Raw genomic sequence first — 23135 nt, 5'->3', positions numbered from 1 at the left:
TACGCAGATTACAGTGAGAGAAAAGTACCTTGCAATAAGGCTGGAATAATATGGCAGTCTAGTAGGGATTTGACATTATTCTCTGTACCCATTGCAAGGCTTCCCAGGACCACTGCACATTCTGTTCTCAGTTCTGTGCTGGAGGTTTCTTGCTGAAGCAAATACAGCAACCTGGAAACAGAATTACTTTTAGAGAAAATTCAAATAGTACTTGTCAGTTAAATAAAAAAGTAATCTAAATCCTGCTATGTAAAGAAGATAAAGTCCTCAATACAAGGATGAAATCCAAACAAAAGAGTACATCGAACATTTTTGTCGTGAGAGTATTTTTACACTATATGTTCCTACAAAGGTTTTACTTGCTGTTATGCTAGGAAGATACCACACTGCTTTTTCTAAAAATATAATGCCGCTGTAATGAGATCCAGGATGATGTCTTTCAGGTTACCAGGAAGATCCCAAATTTGAATTAAAGGAAATGAGTCTGTAGTTTGACGTCAGTGGGAAAGGGAACCTCACACATTACTCCTAACACCTAGAGAAATGATTACTGCTGTTGTGATGCATGTTATCTTTGGCAGCAACTTCTTCCGGATCACAGCTGCAAAATAATTCCATCATCGAGCATCAACATCAGTGCTAGGAGTGAACACTGAGAAATTAGCCTATAAGAACATAAAGCTAGCCCACAAAAGTTTTATAAGCAGAAAAGTAGCTGAGTAGTAGGTAAGCATGATCACTTCAGCACTAAAAAAAAACCAAACATCTTGCTAGATGTGTATCTTTGGGTTTCAATCACCATGGATAATTTATAGTGTCAAGATACCTAGGAGATCTTACATGCTTCAGATTATATTGGTAGCACCCGAATCACAGCAGAGGTCACGAAACACTTTCAGTATAAACCCGAGTCTCACAAAGAGCCCAGAGAGTAACCAGATTCCTACCTTGTACCAGCACAAAAGATAATCACTTTAAGATCGGCATCATTTATAAGATACATTTAACTAATGATTCCCTCATTACAATTCTCAGCAGAACTATAACAGGTAAGATGACTGGGATATTGAGATACAATCGTCTGTGTATGCAAGATACACAGTCACTTTTCTAGATTTATTGTGCGAAGATAGGAATGGTCTCAGTGTAGTAATGCACTGCTCTGTCTGGTTTGAAAGGGTCTCTTCCAAAACCAGGTAATACACCAAAGCCTTCTCCCAGAGCACAAAGGCACCAACCAACATCCATCCCATTGCTGAAGGGTAAAGAATTAGCTACTCAGATGAACAGACCCCTGAACAAAATCCTCCCAAAGCTGACTGCCAAAATCAAAGGCAAGTGAAAAAATAACCAGACATACAGTAGCTAAATGCAATTTAGGAACGCAGGACTGGAAAGGGACAGTTAGGGAAGTACCATCAGCCCCTCACAAAAAGGTGCTCGGAAGGGTATCTTAAACACCCACTCCACATGCTTCCCCCTTATATAAGGCAGATCTGCTTCTTAGAATCCCTTAAGTTCAAAACCTAGAATAAGAGGCCAACAGACAAAACTACGTGTTTAGAGGAATAGAGCTGAGATCAAAGGTCTCTTCAATACCTAGAAGCAGGACATGCATTACGTCTCAAACTATCACCGAACAAGGTCTTGGAGAACTGCAAAACAATCATCCAGTTTTGCTAACCATTTTTTTGAATGAAAAATTAGCAGACGTGCAATCCAAAAGTAATCTGTTCTGCCCTAAATGCCGGTTAAATACTAACAAGGAAGATAAGGTTATTCCAGTGTCACCCAAAGCACCACTGCACCCTTTTTCAGATGTAGCTAATCTGACAGTGGAAAAAAAGCTCTAAAACACAAACACAAATTGCAAAAACAGTAATTCCATCCTTCAGTTAGCATGTGTGATGCAATCAACCCCAATACCTTTCCTCCTTTCAAATTCTTTCAGATTCAAAGAATCAGACTGGTAAATTCCGAATAGCATACATTTCAGAATTGCTTCTGTTATTGTCACCTTTCCACACATGGAATGGATGTAAAAGGCCCCATGCCCCCACTGTTTTATCTGAAAGATCATTTACTCTTGATGTTTAGAAACTTATCTGAATTTCTTGTATAAATCTCTATTCATACTTGTTATCAAGTTTGCATTGCATGCATATTAGCCCTTCACATATATATATAAACCTTCTAAAATTTCTTACAGGGAACAGCTAACAGTCACCTTTCCTGGAGCACTTTGGCCTCAAGTGGCTCGGTGTAACTGATCTGCCGTAAGGTTTTCACTTCACTCTGGGCACCTCTTTAACATCAATGGAACAAAATTTTTTTTATATATATATAAAAGGCTCAGATTATCCGTGGTTACACAGTACAGCTCACATAACGCTTGGGCAAACTCTAACTGTACCTATGTGATGGGCTTCTAGAAAAAGAACAAAAAACATACTTCAGCCAATTACATGACATGCTTCTAGAACTAAAAATTCTGGCGCTGTCTTCTTTGAAGTATCAGCTGTGCAATGATTAATATAAAGATAAGTGCTGTTTTTGAAAGACCATAAAAGAAGTAAAATACATAATTAAAGTTATGTGAAATTATCAAAAGAATAGAAGCATCTCACTTCCAATCCTAATAGGACAGAATAACCTTGTGTTACCATTACTTCTCTACAGACAGCTGCTTTTGATCTAAGCCTTCTAGGTCAGGGAAGAATTGCCAGGAAACAGAAGCTTCTTTGGTAAAATCCAAATGCACCGAGTGATGCTGGCTAAAACTGATCCTTGAAGAGATGTCTTTTTGGACACCATGGTACTATACGGACAGAGCAATCCCATCTACTGCTCTAATTGATGTTCTCAAATTGCAAAGAAAAACCCCAAAACTCTTACATAAAAAAAAAAAAACTGATAGGAGTTGCCACAAGCAGATCAGAAGATGAGTAAGTTCTTTGCAGTAACCTGTACAGCTGTTTTAACACCCAAGACTTGACTTCATTTGACCATTTCTGGCTACCACACACATAGCAAACATTTGCAGTGCAGTTTTCAAAATATTCTTCTAGTAACTACACTGCTAAGAAACAATTACACATCTTGTATGATGTGTAGTACTTTATGACGAGTTTGGCTTTTTTTTTCTTTTTTCTCTTTTTTTTTTTTTTTATTTAAATAGCAAGCTGAAAGATTTGACTTCAAATAGTCAGGGCATTTAGAAAACACACAACAACCAATCCATCAATCCTGACCAGCCAGGAGCAGAAATCAGCAAGGACACATGCATAACCTTGCGTTTTGGCACAGAGAATAGAGAGTAAAAAGAAAAGCCTGTTAACATTCAGCTTCAGGTATAAGTAGTGTATATTTATATATTTATTTATTATAAATCTTCATATATATATATATATATATATATATATATATGCATTTATTTTATAATTATTTTAAATGATTTAGTATGTAGGAAATAACTTAAGTCTTGCTAAAATTAATTCCTACTGCTGTCACTATACTCTCTCAACCTGCTCCTTCAAATGCAGGGACATCAGAATGCATGGACTGAAGGTGTAAGACGTAGCCAGGCTCACATCCAGCCCATGATGCAGTATGATGCATTTATGATGCAGGAGCACAAAACTGACTCAGTTTAATTCAGCACATATGGAATAGAAATGTTGCCATCAAGCAAACAAAACAACTTCCAAAATGAGACTAAAGCCTCCATCCTCCCTAAATCCACAGCCATACGCCAGGACAAATGAGCCTGCAGCATGCTGTAAGGTGGGTTGTTTTTTTATAGACTGAAATGGGAAATAAGGGAAATATTTATCAGAACGCTGGGACAAAGCCAGCTGCCAACAGCATCCCTCCCCTCCCCCTGCAGAGGAAAGCTTACACACTATCACAAACCACTACTAAAACTTGGGAGACATGTTGAGTTTCTGTTTGGAATCATCTGAAGCACTTCTGTTACAGGGGAAAAAAATAAATAAAATATATATATATACCTAATCTTAAATAAGGCATTTAAGACAAGAAAGAAGCCGGTCTTTCACTGAGTTGTCTGGGGAATACAGGGAGACTCCGCTGATGTAACCATTGGTACATACACAGTCACCCGCTAACTGGATAACATCAGTATCTGACACTTTTTTCCTGAGTGTGTGTGTGTATGAAAAAAGCTTTCAATAACCTAGACTTCAGTTTAGACTTGCAAAAGTATTTCCTTCCATTTTCAGTAATAATATCCTGAAAAAAATGCCGAGATGCATCTTCTCTATACACAGCACACCAATAACTGTCTTGGATTATTCATTATTAATTGATAATTATCGATAATCAATCTGTTCCTTGTACACAGAAATGATCAGTCAGACCATAAAACATTCAGTTCTGTTTTTTCTTAAAGGGGATTTTACAAAATCCAAAAGCAGGCGTAATCCTGAAGGCTGTTCTCTTATGAAGAACATAATTGCTGTTTTCTTTCCCATTAACACTCCACACTTGGAGCAGATGTGTGAAAATGAAACACACTGACTATAATCTATGGTCTCCGTGTTTAAAATAGAAATACTTAACTCAGCTTTATAATCAGTGAGATGAAAATTTAAGTTCAGATTTTTACATACAATAAGTTTTTGAAATATTAATAATATCCCTTCCTATATCTTTAATATATGCTTGGGTTTCAATTTAGGGTTTCCACAGAACTCAACATGCATATTATAACATTTTCTGTTGCTTTATTTTAAAGAGAGAACTGACACCAAGTAACACTGAAAATTAGCAAGTTAAATGACAAACTCTAGAATTATTAAAGAATTCAAATGAAGACAACCCATATAATTGGTACAGATGTAACTATACATTAGTAAACTACCACTAAACATTACAGACAAAGACTGCATACTTTTATTGTGACAAGAACACAACCCTTGACTGGTTTGCTGTTTCCAGGGTCCGCCACAGACAAATTCAGCAAGGACACAAATTTGTAATCCACTCCTCCCATGTACTGAGATTAAAAGTATAAAAAGGTAGAAAAATATCACGTGCATGTAGGGAGAAAAAGAATGTTACAATTCAGATTTTGGAGATTTAGAAAAACAAATTACTGGGGTGCTTGTCTTAGCTCCAGCTACGGGTGTTGGTGTGAGGCTCAGAAATGGAAGTAGCCAGCCATTTGACTCCCACTGAACGTGGAGGAAAATACTGGAAAAAGGCTCTGCTAGAATCACCAGGATTCTTTTATGTAGAGCCTGAGAGCTTGAGGAGATACTAAAAGCATGGGAGATGCAAAAAGGTGCTAACATCCTTGTTCACTCACTCTTCAGCCAGTGATCCCCCAGTAAAACTCATCCCAATGGGACAGAAAATGAAATTAAGCCTAATGGGAAGATGTTGCAACATCTTCATGAACATTAATCCAAGGTTTCTGCTAGGTAATTTAGAACACAGTATTTGGACTTTTTCAAGTTTCTAGAAGGTTTCCCTAATCTAATGTTTATATGGGACACAATTTCTTCCATCGCTGCACGTTTAAGAGCAATACATTACAGCCTCTTTCTCAGCTGTCAGTAAAGGTACCCAGGCAATTGTACCTACATGAGATAGGACAGTAAAGCCAGCCAGAGAGACACGTCAATGAACATGAACAGCTACACCTAGGAACTGCAAATAAGGTCAGCTGGAGGCACAATGTATTTCGAACAACTGACAGGGATTCATCTAGGAAAATCATGCAATATTCTAGGCATTAGGGAGAAAACTTTTAAAGAATGTAGCTGCTGAACAAACAATAACCACAGCAGCTTTGCGAGGGAGATAAGCAGTTCATATTTTCCTTCCTTTTGAAGATAATTGACATGGGGGCATTGCATCAGAGTTGTTCACCAAAAGACACCTGCGTGATTTAGACCTCATCAGTCTGCTCTGACATAGACCTCACACAGCTAGCTAAAAATAATGGAAATTTCTACTCTCTGACATTCCACTCCACTTACAAGTTGTCACAAAAATCTCCAAAGTTCTTAAAATACCCACCAAAGCGATGGTGAAATTCAGCTGTTAGTAACAGAACATTTTCAGCACTTCATCAACCCCATAAGCAGGCATGTGGAAAAAGAGCTCAGGGTAGTAAGCATTCAAGTTATAGTCCCTTGTATCTCGAGATCTTTTAATTCAAGTGACTGTTTATCATCTCTAGACCAGTTCTGGTAAAGTATCACTTCAGTAACACAAACACATAGCTGACAGGTGGATTACAGAGAAAAATACTCTTCTACTTCTACAAGGGGATGTATTATGATGTTGCAAGTTCTAGGGAAGTAAATCCCAAAGAAAGTTTCTCTTTCAGGAACAAAAGGAAGTCTCAGCTTAAAGCTCTTGTAACTTCTTGCAACATTTAGACATCTTCACTTACATTAATATTGTATGATTTTTTCCCCTATAAGAATTACGTAAATTCCATCAAATTTGATTTTTGCTGTAAACTAAATCCAGTACTGGAGAACTGTAATACCTACCTAAGTCAGAACTAAAGAAAAAACATTTTTCATGTAAGAGTAAATAGACAGTTTCTTCCGAAAATGACTGCAACATGGAGTAACAAGAGTTACTTGCTTTGTTATAACATGAATTAAACAATGTTTGACTCTTCCTTTGTGTTTTGAAATTCCTCATTGTATATAAAATGGCTAAACCGTATTTCTACTCCATGGGATAGCATCTGTCCATCATTTGATATTTGCACATGAAACCTATCAAGAATAGGTTCTTGAATACTTCTGATGGATTTGACTCTTACAGCTCCTTACAAACAGATTCCAAGAGATATCACAAAGCTAATTTTGTTTTTTGTTGTTTTTTTTTTAATAAAAAAATGAAACTTAAAGTTCCAATTAAATATCACAATTTAAGGGATGCCCTTAGAAGTATTACAATGCCCTTTTCTTACTACAAGGGCATTTCAGAGACAGAAGGCTATGAAGCTCTTAAAAAAACAAACAAACAAACAAAAAAACACAGTTCTAATACAATTCTGCTGACTATGAATATCTGCCTTGATTCACATTTACTTCGTAGCAGGGTTAGAAGAATACCTTCTTCCAGTTACACATAACTCTCAGGGTGAGAGTTATTCCTCGCAGAAAGAGGTATAATTATGTAGATAGGCCCTGACTCCTGACTTGCGTTGAAGAAAAAAGCAGGGACAACAACAGCAGCCCTACTAGGGCCTCTGCTCTCCACACTGTTTACCACCCTAGTATGGGGAAGGTGTTACAAATAGCAGCACCACAGATGAAGCTTCTTCACCCAAGCGCACAAGCTGCTAGGTCGTGGCACAGATCCCCACCCCATGGAGTACCTGACACAGGAAATCCCAAAGTGCAGCCAGGAACAGAAAAAGCCATCAGGAAATAACCATGCCCTGCACTCCTAGGGATGTCTATGAAGTTCAGACAAAAATACCTTGTTAACATATACGAGGAGCCTAGTAATACTATGTCCAAGCATCATGCCCAACTTCTTGCAAGAAAGCTGGTAACGTACCAGAGATTATGAACGTTTCAATAGCCGTGCCCAGCTGCTAACTGGTACACCTCTTACTGGCCCACCAGCAGCGGGCATGCAGTACCAGTGGACCTGAACACCCTACAACTTCTGCACGGTCAGCAGACAACTGATAGGAACTGGGGATCACAGAACCAGAGCTGCAAGGAATCGTAACTGATCATCTAGTCACTGCCCTTGGTTTGAGGCAGGCTCACCAATCATTTGAAGTTACTGTCTTGTTTTTCAACAATTTAATTGCTGGAGACTTATCACACTGTCACCAACTGCAGCCCTTGCATTCTGCAGAGTACATATATTGCTCTACTTCTGTGGGGCTGCCATACAAGTCCAATTTACCACCCAAAACACACAAAAATAATATTGCTTGATTCATATCTGTCATTTCACATTTCTAGAGATGCTCTATCTCTAGTCCTTGAACTAGAAATCCTGTTTCACAGGTCTGCAGGAGCAACTGCAGGCATGCTTTATCCTCTCATGCTTAAGAATGGTTCAGATTTTTTTTTCTCTTTTACAAACGGTGTTACACAGGTAAATTACACAGGAAGGAGTTGCAGTCTCCTCTCTCTAAAAGGGGTAGACATTCCATGATGAGGTTTTTTCTCTCCTGTCCATATCATGAAACTAACTGGCTGCTCCCTTCTCCCCTCCTCACAGCAAAATGAGATTGGGATGGGTGGGAAATCTAGAAATGCCCCAAAGGTACAGTTTTTCATATTTTTATAAATGTACTGAATGCTGATAAGGTGTGTATTATTCATTAGGCAAACCTGCAATATTCTTCATCCTTCATCAAGGAAAACACTCTGCAGCTAATGAGGGTTTTTTCTTTTAATTCTTTAAAAAAGAAGTTGAGAAAACAAAGCATCAGATACAAAAATAGTCAGAAGCAGATACCATTTACCATCAGTCACACAGAGGTTAAATACTTCTCATACCAGTTACCACCATTCACCTCTTTCTACTTTACAGATACCAGAACTTTTCCAACAAAACTACTTTTTTTTTTTTTGTTTGTGTAGCCACTTAAGATTAGAAACTAGAAAAGATTCAACAAATTATTGCTGAACCTAGTTGTATTTGTCTAGTAACCCAGCCTTCCACTGCCTTGAAAAGAGAAGTTTGCTCTCTGAAATAGTTCAACGTTTTTACTGCCCAATGTACAATGAAGAAAAAATGTCAGACCTACACATGGTAACACCTCATCCACTACTGTGCTGTTCCTTCTTTACCGAAATTCAATACTAGATTCGTGGATCTCTGCAGATCTCCAAAGATGGCTGAGAGAACTTCAGCCTCCAGCCATTTGGGGATAGAACTGCATGCAATACTGCTGTTTCTAATCCGAATCAGCCAGCAATTAAAGAGATTTGCATGACCACATGAACCAAGCACAAGACATATATTTGCATGAACACATCTTTCATGCATAGTTTCAGCATCTAAAGTTATGAATTAAGGAATCAAGACTTTAATAGAAACCGCATTCCTTGCTCACAAGGGAGCGTTACCTTATCTAGCTAACAACGGATTTAGAGCCCAAAACTCAGTCACGTGCTAACAACTCCTGTCTGTACCAGAGATGGTCCTGTCAAGCAGACACCTGCATTCCAACAGTTAGAGGATGGACAGTCCTTTAGGAGTAGTACTATACAGGACACTAATTAACAGAACTCCTAGAGGGAGTACCTGAATTCAAGGACAACCCCAAGCAAAAAAACACACGTAAAAGCAGTTCATCATTAAATCCTATCACAGAATCACAGACTGGATGGTATTGGAAGGGACCTCTAGTTCAATCCCCTGCTCAACCCGAGATCAACTAGAGCACACTGTTCAACATCTCAGCCATGAGGCCAAGCTTTCCAGGCCACGAATAGACATAATTTCTAGGTATTAAACTAAACTCGTAGTTGATATATGCACAAACGTCTTATCCCTAAATACCTGAGCATAGGAAACGTGATGCTTATCTTCTAATTAAAGAGGTTTGTTGTTTTGTTTTTTTTTTTTGTTTTAACTAAAAATGCTATCTGACATTTATTTGAGTAACTCCAAGAAAAGCTTTGGGTAACAGGGTGGTCTTTCACTCTGCAGTTCTGCGCCTGCTCCCACAGTGGAAGTGCACCGTGTTCCAGTACGAAAAGTATACAAGATGTGGAGGGTGCTCTTCTGCTTCTTAGGTTATGTGAAAGAAGGGCAAGACACCTGGATCGTCCTGTTAAACACTTAAGCAAGAATCTTTACACCTAAGAATGACACCTAAGGTACAGGGGAACTCAAGTGACAGGAATATGATTTTCAGCCTGAATTCAACTGCAAACAAATGTTTTTCTCATCTCTATTGACTCCACCAGAAAGGGGGGTTGATAACAGCCCACAGAGGACTGGGAACCAGCAGCGCTAACAGACTAACTGCTACTAAGTGAATGTTGTTTCACTAAGTCAGAAGTCCGATCAAGATAGCTTACAAAAAGAAATAAAAAAAAAAAAATCTACATTTGAACTGGAAATTTCCAATGATTTTCCTGAAATTAAGGATGCAAAAGTAACTGACAATAAGTTCTGAATACTGAACTTGGATTCCAAAGAGGCATTTGGCATTTTGATAGGCACAAAAGTTCAGCGTTTGTTTTTACAAAACTGTCGAGTGAAGAAGTACACAAGTAATTGGGATTTTCTCAGTCTCTGCAGGTGCTCATGTAGAGCAAAATGAAAAAGAAATTCAAATAAAATAATTGAAGGACAGGAAAAGAAATAAACCATCTTCAAGAATAGCTGACTTTGTATATAGTTTCTAAGCCAGCTTGCCACTGGAAGAACTAGATCTTATAGCATTAAAATATTTTCTCCCCTGAACTTTAGCAATTCTGTTTTCTATTAACAGTGACAATTTCAAAAAGTAAAATTTCTGAAGTCCTGAAAGTAGTGCCTGAGTTCAGCATCTCAGAAGGACGTAAAGGAATAACTCAGGGCAGTGCTTCATTCTGCATAGAGGAAGAGATACAGAAAATCATTCCATAAGAAACAAAACCCACATACACATATAGGCTGGCTTTATCTACATTCCTATCAGCTAAGACCACATCAATACGCACATCTGGACAGTTCTTAATACAAGAGTGCCCAGACACAACAATTCTGCTTAATGCAATTTTGAGAGCTTTCTTTAATAGCTTTTGTTTTTCTTAGCACCATCTTCAGAACAAATGGTCAGAAAGTGACCGCAGGTCAGACTGACCTTCAAAGGTACAAAGCAAATGCCATTTCCTATGTAGATACACGTCTCTTTCTAAAGATGACACCACTCTACAGTCAGTTTACGGACACAGGAGGCCGCTGACCCAGAATGGCAGTGATTCAGCTACTCTGCACCAGTAATTCCTTCCTGTATGGAGATCTTGGAAGGACTTCACGTTTCTTTCCAACCAAGTAGCAGCCTAATACATTAAAGCAGGTATTGCTCGTACAAACCATTAGTATTTGGCCTGATTTCAAATCAAAGATACTTCTCCTTGACTTGTTTCCAAACCTCATATGGATCTGTTCTAGTATATGAACATGCTGCTTTCTTCTGCACCAAGTGACAGAAATGTGAAGGTGTGCTTTGGATCACAATGGTCTCTTCTCACCACATGAAAACATTCTGCAGGAACACGTGGGGAAGCAGGGAAGAGAAAAAGAAATGCGTAAACAAGAAGTAGAACCCCAGGACAAAGCAGTAGCAGCTGAATTCTAAAAATCCCACACTGTTACAGAAAGGAATCAGCTTTCCTTGGGAGACTGCAATCTAACTATGAGAAAGCGTGTAGTTAGCTTTGCAGAGGAGACTTAAAGCAAAGGATGCTAGCTTCCTTATACCTATTCTTACTGGGGAAAAGTTTGACTTTGCAGATTGGAATAACAAGGATTCCTGTACTCACAGTTTCAGTAGCTATTTAATGAATTAGAAGGCTTGTCAAACATCCAATGAATTCCCACTGCCTTGTTAGAGAAAACAGGAATTTTCCAATACAAATTGTCTGTAATCTAAGGCTGTCTGAAACACCCCGAGGAAATTCTACAGCCTTCAGAAAGGTACTTGCAGGTGGACAAAGCCACAAGTTTCAGCCGGTGAGAATTGTCTTTGCTTACAATATCATGGCTGATTCGTGTTCTTTTGTACTCCTATTCTGAAAAGCCTTGGTGTAAGAATTGGTGCTGTTTGAGGATAGCTTGTACAGAACTGAAAACAAGCACAACCATTTACCTTTTAAGATGTTTCACAGTCCCTTCTTTGCATTAATAGGTTAATCATATAATTCACTTGCACAGCCAGAAGATATTAACAGGAAAAAAACAACCTTCTGGATTTTCAGTATTGGGCGTAGAACAACTAAAAGGAGAAAGTAAGATAACTGAAGGAACATGAAGTCCTACAAAATTTAAGAAAAGGTGGATTCTAGATTTCAAGTCAGAGATCCTCTGTTTTTAAAACGGGAACCACAAGAATAAATGTCAGTCACAAGAATCCCACAGGGCCTGTTGCAGAAAAAAAAAAAATCCTTAAACTTTGCATAAGCTTTAGCAAATGCCCACTTTGATCTTTACACCTTGGGTCAAGTCTTCTCTTTGCCTGCTTACATTTGGTCAAAACAGAAGATAATCCACCAGGTTTTGGAGAGTAGGTTTCCCCACTGCTAATCCCTAGAGAATTTAAAGGGCTAGCCTTAACACAAAACTCAGTCTGTAACTGAGAAGAAGATATTCCCTGCAAACAAAGTGCGTTTTTTGACAAGTCAGAAGAAGCTGCCTCAGGCAGGATAGTTTGAGACCAAGTTGCCATTTAAGCAAAAGGATCCATAGGTCCCATACTATTAGCATAAGTAATGCACTGTTCCATGTTTTCCTTCGTCATGGCTGCAAATTGTAGCTGAAAGAAAGCTGGAGGAGAAGAGGAGTGAAATGAAAGCTGTAGTAAGCAATTCAGTAGCTAAAGTTACCTGTTAAATTTGTACTATTGGAATCAGGATCCAGAAAATGTTAGTGTCAGCTGAAGCAGTAATTCAGCAATAAGCATGATCAATGGCTTTTAATCCTTTGATGCAGATGGAGAAGAGAAGCAAATTATCTCAGATGCTTATTAGTATTTTTAAATTATACTTGAAACAACCTTACACATTTCCACTTGTGCACTCACCAGGATATTGGCTGTAGAATAGGATTAAGATACAACCACTTTCATCCATCATTAATGTTAAAGTTGAAAAACAGATTTAATTCCTAAACTGATAAAGTTTAATAAAAAAGACTGAGACTACTTTAAGGAACTCTATGAAATTCTAAAATAAAAGCATTACTCAACAGCCTGTTCTGTAACACATGAGTTTAACAGATATTTCAAGTCTCTCAGTTACATTAAAGTATGCAGTCAACAATCAAAGTTAAAACAAAAAAGTGCCTGTGATCTATGGATCATTATTCCAGACCTGTTGTGAATCAGTGAAAAGGAGAGTAGCAAAGGACATACCTTGGAACTGCTCCCAAAACAATCAAGTTGGCTTTTTGTTTGTTGTTTCCAATTACAGCATTTTTCATATCTCTGTAAATCCAGAAAGAAAAACAAACCCTGGTAAATTATGCTGAGGTACTGAGGGCTTAATCTATAGAATTTACTATTTCCATGAAGGCTTATCAAGTACCCTTTCACGTCTTCATGCTGCACCTACAGGACTGTGCTCCAGTGCAGTTTCCACAGCCCACAGCCACATACCCCAGAGCTCTGGGATTCTGTTACGTCCCAGCTTATGCAAGTAAGCAAAATCCCAAACTATCTCACATGCACACCAGACATAAAGAAGTCTCATCATTTAGCAAAATTAGACAGACTGGTTCTTTGTGCCCATTTATTCACTAGACTTCTAAAAGGGAGAAATATATATATATATTGCTTGGGGAATCAAATGTTGATAATTTCAAGTATTAATTGAATACTCTACTGGGTGCAGGAATAGACAAGTAATAAAAAAAAAAAAAAAAAAAGAAGAATGAGAATGAGTTTTCATTCTCTTCTCACCACAGGCTTTGCCAATTTCAGCAGGACACCTAAGCGTCTGTATTTCAAAACCCCAGGAGCAAAGTTGAAACAAAAGCATTTCCCTATCTGAGCGTTACAGGTAAAGGTAATCATACTATGGGAAAGGAGCAAGGGCAGCACTTTGGGAAGTGGGGAAGTGGACACTGGTTGTGCACACTACCACGTCCTATGAAAACACGTGGTTTGCAACCTTACTGTTCAGAAAACTGTTACTATATGCTAACAAGCATCACCACCTTCTAATGGATTTTCCCCTAAATGTGAGCGCATTGAGCATATATGAACATCCAGAGAATCTGAAAGAAAGCTAGCAACTTACAACCAGTTTCAGGAAAATCAAGATGACATTTCTAGGAAATCTTCTAGCTGTAGGAACCTTTATTATATAAATTACAGGGAGGGGAGGGGGAAACAGTCCAAATTAAGATAGTTCTTTACCAAAATAACAAAAAATTGCAAAATTACTAATCACTGGCTAACCTATGCCTATAATTCATTCAAATAATTTGGGAACTTTAGTGACTGCTTTAGTTAGTGCATATTGTTGCCATTATATCACTTTGACTTGCTGTCTGCAAATCTCAAGAGACTTAGGGCAGCCCTGTTCTTTAAGATCCACCCTGGCCTGCATGAACATACCACTAACAGTTCTTAAAAGTTTCACTGCAATGAGCAGTTGGCCCAAGCGCTTCATGTGTTCTAAAGAGCTTCTTGGTCAAGGCAGGCAACATCTGGACTGCTGTAAACACAACCTATACAAACCTCAATTAGTAAAAGGTAATTGACCATTCTTCCTGCAGTATTTCTCCTTGTGACTCACTCTCCTGCTGCATCCAGTTACAGAGCTGCAGAAGAGTGCTCCAGGAATTTTAAGCAAAAGGAAGCAAGCTAAATTCTCAAGTTTGGCCAGAGATCCTGGAGTCCCAGCAAAGGAGCAGCCCTGAAAGCAGACTGAACTCCGAACTGCAGTTCAGTGTAACTCTTGAAACAGGCAGAGGCATGAAGCTACTTGACTCGCCAAGTGAGACACTACTTAATAGAAATCTGCTTACACAGTTCAGTTGTATACAGCCAGGTATCAGTAGAGAACATTGGACTATCCTGTTACATCTCCCCTAAGTTTGGTGAGTTTGTACCTCATGACAGGAGATAGAGAACAAAGGGGAAAAGTAGATGACTGGCTAAGCTCGAAATCCTCAAAAAATTAAGGAATGAATTTGAAGGCTGCATGGAACTCAGTAATTGCACATCAGTGGTTTCTATGCTGAAGGTTTGATATGAAAGTGTCACAATTATTTTTTTAATGTGTTTAAAGTAGAAAAGTAATTTCAAATCAATGGCAAAAATCAATGCTCCAGATCTCTGAAAGGAATTTAAACTGTACAACAGATGAGCTAGGTTCAGGTACTAAACTGCTAGGGTCACTCCAGGGCTACCTAACCTGTTATTCTTAGACCCCAGCTCTCAAAATCATCAGAAAGGTTGCATCATGTCACCTCCCCATGAAGGCATCTTGAGAAGCAAGAGAGAAGGCACTTGCCAAGCACTCTGAAGAATCCTGAAGACAGGATTGGCACACTGAATTGCCAAACACTCTGTTTTCTGGTGACAGTTTGATGCTCTCCTCAGATGATTTTACACATTTTAGATGGTGCAAGAGACACAAAAGGGTCTTCTGACAACTTCACAATAGAATAACTTGCTAACTTTATATCCATTTAATACACAACAAGCACTGCTTATTAGGATTTGACTTAGAGACCCGTTCAGAAGTGGCGTGAACACAGCCAAGTTCCATAACACGAATTCAGAGGTTTAGTGAGGTCACAGTCCTGATCTGTAAAGGATTCAGATGAGTTTCTCCATCCCAGTTCATAAAGTTCCTCAGGAAGGTCACGATGAGTAGACAAGAAGTATTGTAAACTTGAGATACCAGACAAATCCAACACAGGTTCAAGCAGTTCCAACTTGCAATCAAGTGAAATACTTTCAAATTGGTAAGCAGACCTAAAACTGTCAGAGGATCACTATGCTTGTGTACATTATGTCTTGGCACTCCCAAGTTACGTGCCACAGCTCTCTTCAAATTTGCAACTAATAGAAATAGTCTATTTAATACAGAAGAAACAGGAAGATACTGAAACCAAAAACACCCCTAGAATTGTGTAACCCAAAGTTGAATAACAGTAGATTTTCATTCAGTTTACTATGAAAAGTAATTACACAATTCCATATTCTGTGTTATGGAGATTTTCTAGATCAGTAAGCTAATCTCCATAAGAAGTAAAGAAGTGCCATGTGCCGTCTTAGTCTACCAGGTCCTTGGTGAGTCATGCACCTTGAAGAATTGAGTGTAACTCCCATACTTGAAAACATCATCTCTGACAAGTCTGAACTTGACTGACTTCAGATCCAAGAAGACATGAGATTCATCCAAGAAAGAACAGTGAAGATCGTTATCTTCAACAAGTGGTAACTAAGAAAGATCAGAAATTTGCAGTCCAAAACTGGATGCTCGCTTTGCTTCCAAGTATCACACACACTGCTCCCATTTCCTACTGTGAAGAAGTCCTTGAAGTGAAAGGGGGAGGAAACGGCAGCAAGAACAATTATGAAGGCACGAGAACTTCAAAAGAACAACTGATCTATGGCAATTCTAGGCATTATCTGTGAGAAGACTGTGATCCGGAAGAAGAAGATACACAAACTTCCCAATAATCAGTTCCAAGCTTTCAGTTAGGTCACAACCCTACTGCCACAAGCACAGCACGAGCAGCTTCAGAAGAAAAATGTAGATCTTAAGAATATACATATGTAGGTTTCTCAGCCTCATAAAGGTCGCTTTCCACCCCAAACCATACTATGGTTCTATATCAAAAACAATGAAGCTTCCATATGACAGAAGTCATAAGACACTTCTGAGTTTTTTTTCCCTTTTCTGTTTTTTTTTTTTTTTTCTTTTTTAACTATCCCGTGTCCTTATAGTTTCCATTCAAACTAAATTCAAAAACTCATTTAATGAAATAACTCAAATTACAATTAATTTTAATGCAAAGATGCAAAGTCTGGTGATTTTCATGCTTACATTTACTGTAACGCAGTAAAATAATTTACATGAAAAACAGTCAAGCAGGATAAGTAGGATGTTAGCAGTAGAATGTGGAGTTGTCCTAACTAACTTCTTGGAAATATTGCTTCCTGAAGTGCTAAATCAGCTTTTTCCCCTCTCTTACTGCTTTTAAAATCAATAAGAATGCAGTTTCATCAGTTCAATCCTGTGACAATTCAGTTTAAAGTTATTAAAGTATGTAGAAGCTGGAGAAACAGAAAGACTTTTCTTCTTCCAAACTTTAGAAGAGGGGAAAAAATGTATCAGGTAAGGTTTATCAGCTGTAACAATCTATTGGAACATAGCAACCCAGAAACCATCATCAGTTCAATTAACTTGCTACAAGCAACACTTTCAAGATGCAACGTATGCTAGTTTTGTCAATATAGGGTTATAGTATGATTGTTTAAAGTATGTCGGAAGTATATTAAACTAAAAAAAAAATATCTAATTTTCATATAAATGCAGTTGGACAAAAGCTACAAGAGGAACTAATTTACCAGTTTTGTATGGAGTTAATATGCTTTTATTCTGATTCTTAAGGTGTTCCTGTTTAAAAGTACCAGATGTAGCCCACTTCAGAGAAGCAAGAAGCAGTAATAAACACAACAATTTGCAAGTAAAATAAAGTCTTTTGGTTTTAATGATTCCTTACCAGTAAAAATTAGTTTTACGAGGTGTCTAAGTACTGAGGCAATTAGCATTCTAGGCTGTTGATGTTCTTACTGTAGAAGCAATTTCAAGTGCTGACCTTTGTCCTAAGCAGAAATTACTTAAGTTCAACATCTTCATGAAGTTTATTCTAAGTTTGGGTTTCCTCTGAGACAAAAACACCAGAGGTGCCCTGTAATTAGTGCACAGTTCTCTGAACTGTTGCAAATTCACATCCCAGATGAAAAAGAGCAGACCTCTAAAGCATTCCTAGCAAGCCTTGAGACCTGTACCTGTTCTGCAAAAGAGACCATGAGAAAGCAACACAGTACATGAACTCCTCGGTAAGATTTTGTTTTTACCCACCTTTCTAAACACAATAAATCAAGCACAAACATCATAAGCTTTAAAAACCTTATAGGAAGCCCTGTAACTTTCCTAAGTCACCTTCTAGCAATGTAACACCTAAGACCATGGAGCAAACTGGACTGACTTGGTGAGGAAGAAGTAAAAGAAACTAGAGAGAAGAGGAAATGAACAGTCCGCATATTTTCTCATCTTGCTTGTCTTTTGAAAATAGAGTAGGTAGCCTTATTTAAAAGATCCCTACACAGAGGAGAATATCCAATGTAAGATGAAAAATCACAGAAGGAATAAGTAGTCCAAGACACTCCAGGCCAGAGCTTTTACTCCTAATACATAAAAATTACAGAAGATTGTTAAAAGATTAAGTGCACAGAGGAAGCATCCAAAACAATGCATTGTGAGACCAGAAGATTTACCGAGCACAGACAGATCAAAATTAGAGCGATAGGATGAAGCAAAGCATCCTTCTGGTAAGGTTTGCAAAAACTCAAAATTCAAATATCTGAAAGACATTTGGGATATTGCTAGCGGATACGAGGACAGAGCTAAATTAAGAACTGTCTGCCCCAAGTTCAGAAGAGCTGCTAGGTTTCAGTTTCACAGAAGCAAATGCTACCTGGAGCGGCTGGACTTGAGACAGAAGCTGTCCAGCCAAGTTGTTTTGACAACTACACTTTCTCCAGCTTTCGACTCTTCTTCCTTCTCCCTCATTCCCCCTCTCCCATTTTAATGGGCAGATGCAAAGTAATCAACAGCAGGAAATAATTACAATTTTTACATGTTAAAATATGCCCGCTATTTGATAGTTAATATCTACATGGATGCTACCACGGCTTGAACATCTGTTAAATGCCCAACAGGAGAGCTGGTTTCTCTTCTTGTCAGGAAACCTATCTGATCATGATTACTACTCCAACCAGGTAAATAAAATGCTAAAAACTCCTGCCAACTCAAGCAAAGCAAACCACAGACATCAGAAAACAGCTTATTTTAAAGTTAATCATCAGGCTGGGAGGAAAAGTTTCAGTATTTCTAATCTCATTCAAAAAAGATCAGTGTATCTAAAAAAAGACTCAGAAAAGAACAAAGTAGCACACAGACACTTACTGGCACTCAACTTCTCTGTGTTTTAACACTTGGAAACTGTTACACAATTAACAGACCACGCAAACTAAACAAACCCAACAAGTAAACCCCAAGTCCATGGTTGCTCCCAATCTTAATTCTCTCAGACACCACATAAAATGAGAGTGCTGTAGAAAAATAGCATATGGCTGTATTTACAGCAATGTAGAACCATACAATTTACCATAGATAATGCTAAAAGTGCACATTTAATCCATCTTCTCCACACCACAATGCCAAAAAAAGCCTTGAACTCCTCTCTGAGGTATCCCATTCGGAGAGGTAACTTACCTTGTTAGAGGTTTCCTTGCCAAGGCAAGTGTCCCACATGGAAAGGTAAGCTGTTTCTAATGACCCCTACCTGTAGTCAGAAACATTCACACCTTATTCCCACCCTGAATCCATCTCAGGTTCCAGCACTTGCAGCATTTGACGTGACTGCAGAGTCCTCTCATATCAAATTTTGGCTTCCACATAAGAGCCTAAACCAGTTGATTCAGCAAGACGACACAGAAGCTAGCATAATGACTCCACACCTTTCACTGCCCAAACTCATTTCAACTCATGTTCCTTTCAAATCTCAAGGTTAACAGGCAAAATGGGAGCTGCTGCTTTTCCCACCTCTCTCAAGCATGTTTTCTTGCCTCATCCTTTGTAATTTTGTTGGTCCTGGCAATTGTGCTACAAGCTGGATGAGATCACTGATCAGCTGAAAAATTGCCTACTTAAACTTAAATCTGATGCAGCTTCAAACTTCAAATGCTCTAAGTCAGCGGAGGATGGGAGCTCAGCTAGCTTGTTTAGATAATCTTTTTTAAACTGAAAAACCCACAACATACAAATGACGGTTAGTGCTCTGCACCATCCTCATTTCAACCTCAGAACCAAACCCCACCACTTAAAGGAACTGGGTTGCAACACCAAAGATTATCTGAACAGAGGTGTGGGGGAAACAGCTGCACTTGAGTAGAACTCTTGGGAACAGGTGCTCTGTTCTGGGCCGGAGCAGCCAAGAGCAGCAGAATGCTCTCTTCACAGCTGATCTGAAGCAGCAAGACCATCCGAGAAGCACTGCAGTTGCTTCAGATAAATGACCCAAACTATCAAATATATATCATATATATTCACTCTCCTGGCTTTAGTCTTCTTTGCCCATTCTCCCATTTTAAACCCCCCAGTCAGTAGCAAAAGAATTTTGTCTGCCCCAAGTCATTCACACAGAGAAACCTTAAGTTCTACTCAGTACAGGAAAACACCTTAAAATGGTCTTCAGGTACCTGGTTAGCTGTTCTCAGATGTGCAGTCATAAATTTTGGGTGGCACTGTCCATACCAGCCTAGGCCAGCTATCATTGAAGGATCAACAAAAGCTGTTTGTTTGACACACCTACTACCTACTAGATTATAATCTCAAATCTTTGAAAGTATTGCCTCAATTTTTAGCTCCAAACAGCTTTCAGCTGAGACAGTGTACTGGCATCCATGTACTTAGGCATGCCTTAATTTTGTTTTTCAAATGGGTGCTGGGAAGTGCTCACTAGGACAAAAATTTATCAATACTTAGCTCTCCCATTTTTCATTTGGGGGACACTTTCTGGATGTTTCAGACAATGCATGTTTAAAGCATGTTTTAACAAGTAATTTTACCCTCCTGTTACCTTTCCATTCCCAAAGAAAAAAAAAGCAAAAATCCCAACATACTTAAATTATCAGTTCATCACCAGCAATACAGCACACATACTAAAACCATTTTAATCACCTGGCAGACAAATAAGTGTAAACAGATTTTTACCCTTTGAATGCCACAAGAAGCATTAACATTTTACAGGGAGGTAACCTAAAAGAACATAGTCCCATACTGCAAATTGGAAACGAGCTTGTTTTGAAAGGGAAGTGAACTATTTTTTAAAGTCAATTCTGATCGGTTTGAATCAGAACCTCGGAACCAAAAGTCAAACGCCAGATATTCAGAATCACAAACTCGGTAGCATTGCTGATTTTATGGCACACATTCCCCTCAAGCCCAACCCCTAGCTCAGTTTAACTCCCACACACACATGCAAAGGGCACAGTGACTATTTCTCCCTCCTATGCCTGCTATGTTTCTCTCTCCCTTATAACCAGCTCTCCTCTATCGATTTGTTCGCCATCTACAAAGCCGGGCTAAACTCTGCATGACCTCAGTATTCAACTGGGCTTAGCTTGAAATTTGCCACTTGAGACCTTTGTGACCAACACTTGCCTGATTTTCTCCAGCCACATCAGCTAGTCTGGTAAAAGTTGCTTCTCTACTCTTACCCTGCTTATGGCCTGAAACCGTCACAGCAGCAGCATTGCTACTCTGAAGCTGGCATCAGGAGCGCAGTTTTGGAGAAGACAGCTTCGTGCTCTTTCTGAAAGGCAGAGCCTCAACAGGTTCATTGATCAATGCCCTCAGGCTCAGAGTAGCAGCCACAAAGCTTGAGATATTAAACAACCCTACCAGCCTGATGACTTCTAGCCAGATATAATAGGCGGACCTGATTTCCTGTAATTTAGCTCACCTCAAAGCTTTAGACCAGGAGTTACGATACAGAATTTATTTGAAAAAAAAAAAAAATAAGCAGTATTATGCATTTGTACCTTTTGCTGCATTATAAAGCAAGCCCAAAGGGAGAAAATATCTTATTCTAACAGAGGATTACATGATTTCTTTGCCTTTGTTATAGCCTCCCCTCTTCTCTCTGTATCTACATTATTTTTCTACCTGACTCTGCAAAATCTATTATATTGAAAACCACTCTTCACAGAACACTACTTAATTGTCAAACAATGTTTGAGGCCCTTTCATTTTCATCCCCTGCCACTCTGAAAAACGTGCCTAGCTATTACATTCCTCAGCTTACCTCTTGAAAGGGAGGATCAACAAATGGAGCACTGCTCCCAGCTCCCTCTCACCTAACCCTGCTCAGATTTCCCTGTCAGAATCTGCATCCTAAAGAACAAGCTTTCAATTTCCAAGCCACAAAGAGCCTGTCCCGCATCTCAAGAAGCATCACCTGAAGACTCAGCAGCCTTCAACACATGAATAAGGCTACACAGAAACACTTTCATCTACAAATGATCTAATTTCTCAAGTTCTGACCTGAAAAATTAGACCTGAAAGTTCCCTACTGCATCCAAACGAGTTTATATTTACCACAGAGTACCAAGTCTAGAAGATCAACAGAACTGACTGAAAACTTACAGAAGCAAAGCGTAACAGGAACCTCTAAAGATCTCTTCTCATAGGGCCATTCTGGTGAAAACCAAGGCAAGGAATATGCAAAGAACAGAGCAAGACTGCTGCAGAAAATTTAAGTTCAGAACCAACCACTGAGAGATGGAAAATGTGACTGTATGTATTTTGGATGCACAACGTGAAAACAAGTGCTGTTTGCTGTGGGGAATATTTTTGTTTGACAGGACATGAAGAACAAGAGGCAGAAGTAGCCTCTTTGTAACTGGCTGAAGGGGATACCTGTTGCTCCATTACAACGGAGATGGGAATTTCTTCTCTTCCCACTCCATGAAGCTGTCTCTTCTATTTCAAACAGCTTTCCCTGTAGGCATGTGTGCATCCAATTGCCACAGCTGAGAAATACAAGACACTATTATAAAATCATCTAAACACGCCTGGAACATTTTTTCAAATCCGAAAATACACGAGTGAAGACAACAGATGTAGCAAATGTACAGTTTGAGGTGTTTCCAACGAATTTCAAAGCAACTGCCCACAAAAGAGACACAAGATAGGTTCCACAAAAGCATTGTTACTACTTAAAACACATCCTCATTTTTTTCCAATTTGTGACTACTTTCTGGTATCTTCTCTTTGAAGAAGGCAGAAACCAGCAAGAAGTAAAAACATCCTCGGTCAAATGCAAATACCAGTCCATTGCCCCTTAGAGGAGCTTTTAACACACACCTCATAATTTTGCATCCAAAAACCTATGCAAAGGTAAGCTCGATTACATCTTGGTTGTACCAAAATATCATTTTCACAGTCTTCAAAAACACTGAGCATAACCACTAACCACTGCAACGCTGCCAGCCCAAGCCTGTAGGGACTCCGAGACATAACTGTCTGGTTCAAAGCGGTCCCCAAGTTCTGCCCCAGATGCCAACTACTGTACCTGCCATATCAAAAACACGGACTCTCAAACACTCAAAATCAGCCTGTGCAGGAAACGCGTATGTCACAAATTAAATA

General features: G+C 38.9%; 1 protein-coding gene across 3 annotated transcripts in view; it reads right to left on the bottom strand.

Moving 5' to 3' along the window:
- The window catches only part of ARMC8 (armadillo repeat containing 8), a 63817-nt gene that overhangs the window by 34425 nt on the left and 6257 nt on the right, over window positions 1-23135 (bottom strand). For 2 of the 3 annotated variants that reach the window (XM_082767098.1, XM_082767099.1), the window contains exons 3-4: window positions 13088-13159; window positions 29-171 (exon numbers count right to left, since the gene is read on the bottom strand). In XM_082767098.1, the coding sequence (XP_082623224.1) occupies window positions 29-171; window positions 13088-13159 (215 nt within the window). The remainder of the gene's footprint in view (window positions 1-28; window positions 172-13087; window positions 13160-23135) is intronic. The other variant, XM_082767100.1, reaches the window with a different exon arrangement.

The sequence above is a fragment of the Aythya marila genome (assembly GCF_965140915.1).
Source record: "Aythya marila genome assembly, chromosome: 9".
In the NCBI taxonomy this organism is placed as follows: Eukaryota; Metazoa; Chordata; class Aves; order Anseriformes; family Anatidae; genus Aythya; species Aythya marila.
Note: the sequence above shows the minus strand (reverse complement) of the source record. Positions and strands in the feature narration are given on the sequence as shown.